The sequence below is a fragment of the Austrofundulus limnaeus genome, unplaced genomic scaffold, assembly GCF_001266775.1.
Source record: "Austrofundulus limnaeus strain Quisiro unplaced genomic scaffold, Austrofundulus_limnaeus-1.0 Scaffold320, whole genome shotgun sequence".
NCBI classification, from domain to species: domain Eukaryota; kingdom Metazoa; phylum Chordata; class Actinopteri; order Cyprinodontiformes; family Rivulidae; genus Austrofundulus; species Austrofundulus limnaeus.
In genome coordinates, this window is record NW_013952722.1 from 238,011 (window position 1) to 248,044 (window position 10,034).

At 40.6% G+C, this 10,034-nt stretch overlaps 1 protein-coding gene across 1 annotated transcript in view; it reads right to left on the reverse strand.

Moving 5' to 3' along the window:
- slc15a1b (solute carrier family 15 member 1b) overlaps positions 1 to 9,504 on the reverse strand; it is a 23,598-nt gene extending 14,094 nt beyond the window's left edge. Inside the window, exons 1-11 of the mRNA XM_014022214.1 lie at positions 8,876 to 9,504; positions 8,717 to 8,751; positions 8,538 to 8,622; positions 6,597 to 6,738; positions 5,687 to 5,806; positions 5,503 to 5,602; positions 1,243 to 1,333; positions 1,080 to 1,163; positions 912 to 994; positions 751 to 837; positions 581 to 670 (exon numbers count right to left, since the gene is read on the reverse strand). Of these exons, the coding sequence (XP_013877668.1) occupies positions 581 to 670; positions 751 to 837; positions 912 to 994; positions 1,080 to 1,163; positions 1,243 to 1,333; positions 5,503 to 5,602; positions 5,687 to 5,806; positions 6,597 to 6,738; positions 8,538 to 8,622; positions 8,717 to 8,751; positions 8,876 to 8,882 (924 nt within the window). The 5' untranslated portion in view covers positions 8,883 to 9,504. The remainder of the gene's footprint in view (positions 1 to 580; positions 671 to 750; positions 838 to 911; positions 995 to 1,079; positions 1,164 to 1,242; positions 1,334 to 5,502; positions 5,603 to 5,686; positions 5,807 to 6,596; positions 6,739 to 8,537; positions 8,623 to 8,716; positions 8,752 to 8,875) is intronic.
- Positions 9,505 to 10,034: the final 530 nt, after the last annotated feature.

A 10,034-nucleotide genomic window follows, 5' to 3' on the forward strand; every position in this document is an offset into this window, starting at 1 on the left:
CCTAAATCACTCGTACGCACAACTTAAGAACAAATCTGTGCGTACAAACGGTTCTTGCATGAGGCCCAATGATTTTTACTCGGCTCCTACTTTACCAGAGCAACACCCTCAATACTGCACAGTTTATATCAGCCCCGGCCCAACCCCAAGCCCAAAGACATTGTGTAAGTAAGACAGAGTAAGTAAATCTATTATTTTAATTACCGGATTTATGCAGGTTTAATGTTATCCCTGTTATTTTAGCTTAAAAAGCATAAAAAATTCAAATCTTGATTATGATTATTTACCCCAATAACACAATATTTCAGTTAGAAGAAAATATTAAAACTTATTGTGGTAGAAAAAGATCTGTCAACATTTAACCCTGTGTAATACAAACAAAACTCGACTTGAACAAGTAGAAGTCATGGTTATACTGGGAAAAACCACTTGAGAAAAGAACCATAGTCAGTTCAGCACTCCTCTCCCTCTCCTCCACCTGTCATGGTGTCTCTGTGATTAGGTCACGTAGTTGTCAAGGGTCATTATTGGCTCAAGAGTTTAAAAAAAGGTCCTATCTCAGAGAGGCATCATCACCAACCTGCTGGTCAAACAGAGCCCAGAACATGGGCAGTGGGATGTAGAGGAACAGGACCTTCAGAACCATCTTCACCTGAGCGATCAGGAGTTTCTGCACCAACACAGAGACAAACACATGGATTTATTCGCTGTTAAGTTTCTGTTAGCCTGTGCTCAGCTTCCTGCACATACGTCATATTTCTCCTCAGCCCAGTCCATCCAGTGGTCTCTCTTTGGGTACTCAGGAGAACGATGCCTGAAGCGGTTCTTGATGGCAAACTGCACAGAACAAAGAGCCCGTCAGTACGAGGAAATGTTTCAAATGTGTTGTGTTTTGTAGAGAAGCTGCTTACCGAGATGCATTTGCAGACTTTCACCAGGATGTTTCCTGCAGGAGGAACCTTGTTGTACATCCCGCTCCCGACAATAAACACAACTGCAGACACACACACAAAGGGCATTGATTACAACCATGTGGCGTTCAGTGAGCTCATCACTTCGAGGTGCGTTAGAGTCCTCACTCAGAGCGACCACCATGAGAGCAGCAGGGACTCCAAAGGCCAGAGGGTAGCACTGCTGCTGGGTGTGGATCCCACATTTCTGAGCTGAGAACCACAGAACACACAGTGAGTCACTTGATACGACAAAGTGCCAGGTTAGGGTTGTGTACTGATGTGGTCTTACCTCTGAGGATGGGCGTGATGACAGTGGACAGCAGACTTCCTGCGTTGATGGACAGGTAGAAGATGGAGAAAAAGGTGCTTCTTTGTTTTTCCTGTTGGGTACAATGAGTTCAACATGTTACWAAAAACACCTGCAGTGGTCCAACGCCAGAACAAGCTCAGTGTCGAGAACTGGGGAGTCTGTGCACACACAGAAGATGTGACCAAAACATGATCATTTTAGTTCTTATACACACTGTACACATTTTTAAATGTTTTTGTTGCTTAGAAATGTCACTTCATTGAGAACGAGATCTTTTTTTCAATCAGGAAAGTAGACTGGACACAGACGACAACTCAAGTGATCCAATCTGTGGCCCCGTCAATTAAAAGTGAAACCATACGACTGATCTTTTATTCCGACTCTGAGGTGTAGAAAATCACGTCTTCTGGTTGAAGTGGAACTGCTGGTTTGCTCGAAGAAAGATGACTCTGGAAACGAGGCTGGTTTGAACAGCAAGCACCTTTATTTTGCAGCTCAAGAAGTACAGCCTAAAACCAAATTGTGGCCTTCAAGCCAAAGGATTCACCAAGTAAGAAAGATGGAGAAACGAAGACCATGGGCGGGGGCGTACAGGGCTCTTTATACATTTTCCACAGATGTACATAAATCTTGTCACGGTATACCTCAAGCGTTCTTCTGTCCTAATATGGTGATATGTGCCGAAATCTGAAGCTGGATGGCTCATGGGCCCCACATCTGTGCATTCCTGAGACAACCCCCCCCTCCCCCCACTGTAAGACACTACAACTCGTCAGAATCAATCAAGTGTTCAAAGATTCCTGCACTTTGATGATGAGCTACATGGGATAGTCTGTGTTCCCTCTCCCCCAGAATAACAGAAAGGGTTAAARTAGGCAGGTCGGGCCTAAATGGTACTTGATGTTCTCTAACCCTACATGTTTGAAATAAATCCTCTTTAGCTGGAGACAAGAGGACACAGATTATATCAGACTGATATTGTTTAAATGAACAATAAAATATGAAAAAGGACCATTTTTCTATTTCTCATTCTTTGTGAATTTATGCTTTAATTTCAAAGCAATAAAAAGAGGTATATAAATGTGCACATTATATGGATATGGATGTGAAATTAAAATAAAATAACCATCCCGTTTAAAATGGTTTAAAATACGAAYGAATGACCCAAAAGTACCAGGTCTTAGGGATCATCATAGGATTCACCATCCCATTAACAAAACTCCTCATGAAAATGCATTCCTCATGTTTGAATTTATGCAGATTTTAGTTTTTAYAGCGTGGAGCCTAATCTGTGTTGTTAATATTACGGATGTAATCTTTGTCCTTCACCTGGAACATTGTGATAAAGTCTTCTGTATAYGCAGGTGATAGTTAATAAACAACAAAGGTACAGATAGAAAAAGTGCTGACAGATGAACTGATTAATGTCTCTGAATAGAARGTCAGGACAGACGCCCACGTTTATCTGCATCATCAGACGTGATTACGAACGTCAGAAAAACAGACACACCTGGTAAAAACACATCCTGTTCTGTTTTTTCACAGGAATAGATTCAGTTTCAGATTGCAGCACTGTAAATGTATGACGTTAATCAGAGTTTACACTAAAGCACAGAACAGTCAGCCTGAAATCGAAAACTGGTTGAATAAATCCTAAAAATCCCATTTTTTTCTCCAGTCTTTTAACTGTTAGTACTGAGAAATCCCAACAAAAAATTTGGGTCCATGAACGCACCATCAGATTGCCAACTTTCTCGCTAGATTTTCAGACCCCTGCAGCACCATTTTAAAATGAATTTTATAAAACAATCAACAAATCTGGATACTTTTTCCTGGTGTTTGGAGACACTTACAAGCTGCACATGATGGGAACTAATTGTGTCYTCGGGGAGCAGCAAGTGCTGCTCTGAGTTCTTTATTCTTATCAAGCAAAACCATCTGCAGTCAGAGCAGAGAAGAGACACTACGTACATGTCAAGTTGTCTGTAATTTACATGGATTTTTCACCTTTTCGCAGACGTACAAAGTAACCTCATGGATTTTTTTTAGGTTTACAGATTTTTTCAAAATCTCAGTTTCAATTTTAGCTTACATTTCAGAGCCTGTAGGACGTTACAACAGTTTATTTTCTGTTGCTTCTCTTTGGTCTGTTTATATTCGGAACATTGTCAAGTTAAAACCATCTTTACAAAAACTGCTCAACAGCAAAATCAAGACGAACTGAAACACAAATGCAACTAGACATGGGTTTCTACGATGTAAAAACAAGTGCGCATTGCCTTGTAGCATGTCATTGCAGCATGGCTTTGCCTGCAGCATTGGACTTGCCGAATGAAATGGGATTCTACGATGTAAAAACAAGTGCGCATTGCCTTGTAGCATGTCATTGCAGCATGGCTTTGCCTGCAGCATTGGACTTGCAGAATGAAATGGGATCAAGTTCAAATGTGTTTTCTATACCAGCTTGTGCCTGTCAAGTCAGCAGGTGTTTGTAATTAAGATAATTGTGTGACAAGATGATGTTTGTAGAGATTTTTTGTTAAAGTTGCTGTAGCTGGGTTTTGAACCCTGCTCTCCCACATGAAAGTCCATAGAGTTAACCATTAGAGCATTTGAGCTGTGGCAGAGGACACTGCCAGGGGTAGGCTTGTATGTGTGCAGAAAGAGGCCACATCGCCAATGCAGTTGTTGACACTAAACTGCARTATATTACAACAATAGAGCAATATTAGGACAACATTATAGTAAAACATCAAAATACAATCATATTARTATTGTAACCACTGAAATATTGAGATTAAAGATTATTGAACTATGGTTCAGTACTGAGTAGATACAGCAGGGGCAGTATTGGACCAATACAAGGCTCCATTGACTCCCATTATAAATTATTGAACAYTAATATTTCAAAAACTACAAGTTGTACAGGCACCAAAAGGCATAGCTATCATTTGGCACTGGAGCTTTACAGAWATAAATTACAATGGCAGCTCTAGGACAAAGTATGCAGGAGGAGAAGCATGCCAAAGTGGACATAACTTGGATGGGAAACGAATCACAATAGTGTGCATTACAATGGCAATGCACACTGACTAAAGCTAAATAAAACAACTCAAATAGCTCTGCTTTAGTATYTGTTTTAAGGACACTGCCAGCTGTTTAACAGATGTTTAGTGTTAGTTTCTGCTAATTCCTTGTATGTTTCATGCAGTGCTGGCTCTAGCCATTTTGGTGCCCTAGGTGAGTTGAAGCGCAACCCCCCCCGAACTCTATCCCACCCACCCCAATTCAAACCCCTAAAAACAAGTTTGACAGTGTGAGGTGCTATGGTAAACTTATATTTATTTGCTTTCCCAGAAAGTAAATAAATAACAATATACATGTCAACTTGTAAGGATTGTCCATAAGCTATAAGGATTTACATCATTTTGCAGGCATACGGACATATAGAGCAATCTCACAGATTTTTTCAGGTCTTACGGATTTTTTTAAAACCTCACTTTCAAAATTATCTAACATGTCAGAACCTGTAGGATGATTTAAAAATAAAACAATAAATAACATTAAACAGCCCCCCTCCCTGGAGCAGGACGAGTCAGTGCAACGTCAATCAAATGAGAGAGAGGGTGGGGGCGGATGCTTCATTGGGGGGGAGAGAAAATGTTTTATGGGTAGAGTAGTTTATTTCTCCTGTAATACTTCATTATAGTTTTTTTAAGGCAATGCTAATTGAAAAGGGCGCTGAGCAGAGTTACAACCAGGGATTACAAATAATTATTTTTTTTCTTCTGCAGTTTGGTGCTCCCTCCAGCAGATGGTGCTCTAGGCTACCGCCTAGTTCACCTATGCCAAGAGCTGGCTCTGGTTTCATGGTTTAYTGTTATCAAAGCTATTTTCAGTTAGTGGATTATGAAGCTAACTTTTCAGTTAGCTGTGCACACCACTGCCTACATGTGAACGCTATTAAGTTCTTTTTAGCAGAAGAAAAAAGTGAGTGAAGTCAGCCACACACTGAACAGGCCAGATAAGGTGTTAGGAGGGATATCCTGTCTATTACATTAGACAATGTAAAAAAGATTTTCASCCAGAACAAATAATTTATATGATTTGCTGTGGACCATGGAAGCAAAGACCTGGAGTTATTTCACTGGAAGCATGCTAACTAAAAATGTCTGATCTCCCTGAGATCATTCCTCATTTACGTTATTTTCTCGTGGGCGTGCTGGAGCCACATCTGACCTGATCGTCTTCAAACTGATCCCCTCCAAAGGCAGCCACGCAGGGTTTGATGCCTCCGGTTCCCAGAGCGATGAGGATCAAGCCCACCACAGACAGAGCTCTGAGTTCAAACAGAGCAGGTGAAACATTAATRCCAATCTGTTAGTTTGTCCCAGTCATACAGCTCTGTGTGCGTCTGGCTCACATGTGGAAGGCCATGTTGTCAGGTGTGCCGTCCTTGTCTAGGTCCGTGATGTCATGGATCGCACCCACCGCCATGACCACCTGTCCCACGGCGTAAACAATGGACAGGTAGACAATGGTTCTGTGCARACAGAGAGAGGGATGAGTAGAACCCATTTCAGGAAATAAGATAAAGATCACAAATCTAATCCCACAGCCAACACATCAAAATCAACATTATCACACAAAATCATGCAACACATTCTAGACTAAAGACTAAAATAAGCCACAAGTCTTGTTTGAYAAATTAGCAAGTTCAGTTTTTGTGAGAAAAACCAGGTTGCACCATTTAACTGTTCACACTGATGGACATGGTTCGGCTAATCAGCTTTACATCAGCAGGTTATAGTGAAATTAGCCTTTTCACTAACTTTGAAAAACATTAGCGGAACAAACAGCTTTCTCTTATTCTTCACATGTTTAGCAGATTAGCTTCTTCATTGCCTTTAAAATCCTTTAGTGAACCAGTTCAATCCCACTTAGGTTTTGGCAACTTTAAGTTGGCTAACAAGCTAACGTCAGCAGCTTTGTGTCAGTTCCTTCAGCTTGGAGATGAATTTGCTCATTTTTACTTGTTTAGTCAATGTTTTGGTTAGCTGAGGCTACCACTGAYTTTGATCAGTTTTGACAGTCTATGCTACAAATGTGTCACAACTGAAAAACAAAAGCTTTAAAAGTCTTGCATGTGAATATTTGACTGCTTTAACTAAGCCAATATGGCAAGAAAAACAAAATCACTTCCTGTTTAAAGCTMATTTTTACCTATGCAACATGTACAGCTGGTGTAAACGTGTATTTGATAATAACCTAATAAAGATTAATAGTCGTGTTTCCTTAAACAGAAAGTTGTTTTGGTTTATTTTGAGACTAACTTGAACTTTCCGAGCCATGAGTCAGCGATAATGGCCCCGAGGATAGGAGTCAGGTAGCAGAGAGCCACGAAGGTGTGGTAGATGGTGGTGGCGAAGTCGTCGTCCCACTGCAGGAAGTACTTGAAGTACAACACCAGCACGGCTGCAGAGGGAAACCAGCAAGGGACACAAATTCAGAAAAATCACAACAACAAAAAACTTTTGCTCAACATTTTGCAYTTTTTTCAACATATCATTTGTTTGACATTATTGGTTTGATTGGTTGAGATGTTCAGGAACCACCAAGGCTCAAASCTGCCACGAACTGGAAACTGCCGGAACACAGTTTTACGTGACCAAAGGCTGACAGGATACAAAGCAAGAAAAGCTCCAGGTCCAAAACAGACACCTTCAGGTTTGATGGTGGTGGTGCATTTCTCAAATTAAATGTAACAATGAATAAAGAGGACAACTTTTAAACTCTTCAAACCAACAGTTAGAAGGTTGAAAACTGGATTTAGCTGGGTGTACCAAAAAGCTCCCGCTAATTTCAGTTCTGCTTACTTTATGTTTGTTAAACTGTTTTCATCACTTGGTGCAGGTTGTTCACTTGATGATTCAACTGCTTGTGTTTTTATTGTTTGGTGGATGTRGAAATGTTTTTTATGAGATCTTAGCTGAAATTCTGATGTTTCTGTGGATACCACACATCTACGTTCGAATGACAAATCTTGAATTATCAGTTAGCATTAGCGTCCTCTAATTTTTACACCTGTTTAGTGATTTAGCATTTGCAAAGCTAATATTTTAAGTTTTGAAAATGTTACTGAATTGATTAGCTCTCGCAAAAATTTCTTCTGCTAACTTAATGTCCACTAACAAACAGTTTTTTTTAATTTGTGAAATTTGTTTAATTCCTGATTCAACTGGTTGTGGTTTTAAATTAGTTTGGTGAATGTAGAAATGTTTTTTCAGGAGCTTTTAGTCAAGATTCTGATGTTTCTGTGGATACCACAAACCTATGAATAAATTACACACATCTGAGTTATCAGTTAGCATTAGCTTCTGCTAATTTTATGATCTAATTTTTAAAATCTAATTTTTGAGCCTGCAGATTGGCAGTTAGCTTTACCCACTATTGCTAAACACACGTTGAAGCTGCTCTCTGATCAGACAAATCAGACTGTTTCAGTCTCAAACTCTTTYTTAAAATGATTCATATTTAGAGGTTGTTTCCAGAAAACCCACCTATTTTAATGAACTCTACCAATCTTGCCAAAATGAGTCAAATCTCACTAATCTCATTCTTGATAGAGAGGAACGTTGGTTTGAGAGAGGAGTAAAAGAAGCCATTTTTGTGAAGAAAGACCGTCCATCATTAAACAGAGGTGGAGGCCTCCGTTTTCAGTTGTCCCCCTCYTACAGTGCTGCTATTGCCAGTATCACTCCACCCCCGTTAACAATAGGTGATAATTAGGTGTCAACGATAGCCATGTGATGTGAGTATCAGTCACATGGAGGCAGTGCTTAAAAGCCTGAATTTTGCCTGAAACTCTCAGACTGAAGAAGTCTCTTGGAGGAGAGACGAAACGTTTCATTAGAGAAGAACCCGTCCAGAAGACCTAYACAATTTTTTCTTTTTGATCCAGGCAGAGGGATAGCAGAAGCATAAAAAATTTGTCCGTAGGCACCTGTACTTGTTGTCAATGAAAACTCTTCCTTTGATGATGTATGGTATTGATTTTTAGAAGTGTTAAATTTGTTGTGGTGAATGTAACAGGTCTCTCTTGTAAATGAGACAATGAGTCTCAAGAGATTTTCCTGAATAAATAAAGGATGAAAAAAAGGCACGTGTTCATTGGTCAGGTACTTTGGGGGTTGAGTCTAAATACCCATTTAACATTTAAAGCACATTTGACAACACAGCACCACGTGGACATCAGACAGAACAAAGACACTCACCTCTCATGCCATARTAGGAGAAACGCTCACAGAACTCATTCACCACAATAAAGAAGATGCTTATTGGGTAGCCGCAGACAGTAGCCTGTTTSAGAGAAAAATTCAGATAAAAACCAACTTAAAACCATCGAAAATCTATTTCTGGACACATTTCACTCACGGCAACTTTTCAAACTTACGCTTCTTCTTTTGGGTTTCATCGCTTCGTCAATGCCTGCAGAAGAAGAGTCAAGACTGAAAGACTGAAACTAAATGTAATAATAATAATGAAAAACCTTGGAGTATTGTCTATTCCTGGAACAAGAACCGCTGAAAGTACAGTAAGGCCCAGAACTCACCTGCCATAGCTGCTGTGTGTGTGTCAACTCTGGGTTCACAAGGTCTTCAAACAAATCCTTCCAGCAAAACAAAAAACAGAGATGGGCCACTCTCGTCCAGACCAGAGACACAAAGCCCAGGTTCTGGCCCGGTAGCTCCTTATGTAACCTCCTGTCCCACTCCTGCGACGCCCACTGATGCTGGACTGTGGAACCAAACAGCGACTTGTTCCAACTTCTAAGCAACGCATGTCCATCCTTATCACGTCCACCTGTGTGTCAGTAATTGTTTTATGACCCGGGAAAAAGTGCAACGCTGGCCACACAGATAAAGTGGCTCAGTCAGGAACAGATGATAACAGCTCAGGCTCGGTCCTAATAAAACCAAACATTTTTTAAAAAACTAACAGAAGCTGCTTAAAATCGGGCAGGAGGAGTCGTTTGGACCCCAGGAAAAGTCTCTGCTGAGGCAGAAATTAATGGGGATGCTAAAAAATAAACAAAAACCACAAACTTGTTTAATCACCTGAAACACCACAACAGATTATCCTCCAGAGAAYGGTGGAGACAAATCTACTCACCAGAGAATCCATGATGCTCTCTGTTAATCTGTCCCTTACAAGAAGCAAAGTAAGAGCTGGAAGAACAGACCGCCTGGCATGACCGTTAACAGGAAGACGTTAGTTTGACTGATGATTTGAAAGTATAATTTTAGACAGGGTAACCGATGTACTGTACAATCAAAAACATGCAAGTTTAATCTATTAATAGTCAGATTAAGTTTTGTCTAAATGCTGATCTTGACACACCTTATTTAAATGAATGAGTGATTGTCAGACCTGCTGAAGAGCAGGGAAACAACTAAAACCTGCAGGATAATGGTTCTCGAGGACCAGGATTGAGAACCACTGCAAACAGTAGTATCATCAGACACATGTAATCCCATATAATCTTCATCTCCATCTTCTGTCTGTATAAGTCGCGGCGGCAACAGGTCCAGGAGAGAAACCCAGACATCCCTCTCCCCAGTGACACTTTCCAGCTCGTCATGGGGAACCCTGAGGTTCCCAGGCCAGAGAGGATACATAATCCCTCCAGCAAGCCCTGGTTCTGCCCTGGGGTCTCCTACCAGTGGGACGTGGGAGGTGTCCAGGAGGCATCCTAATCAGATGTACCACCT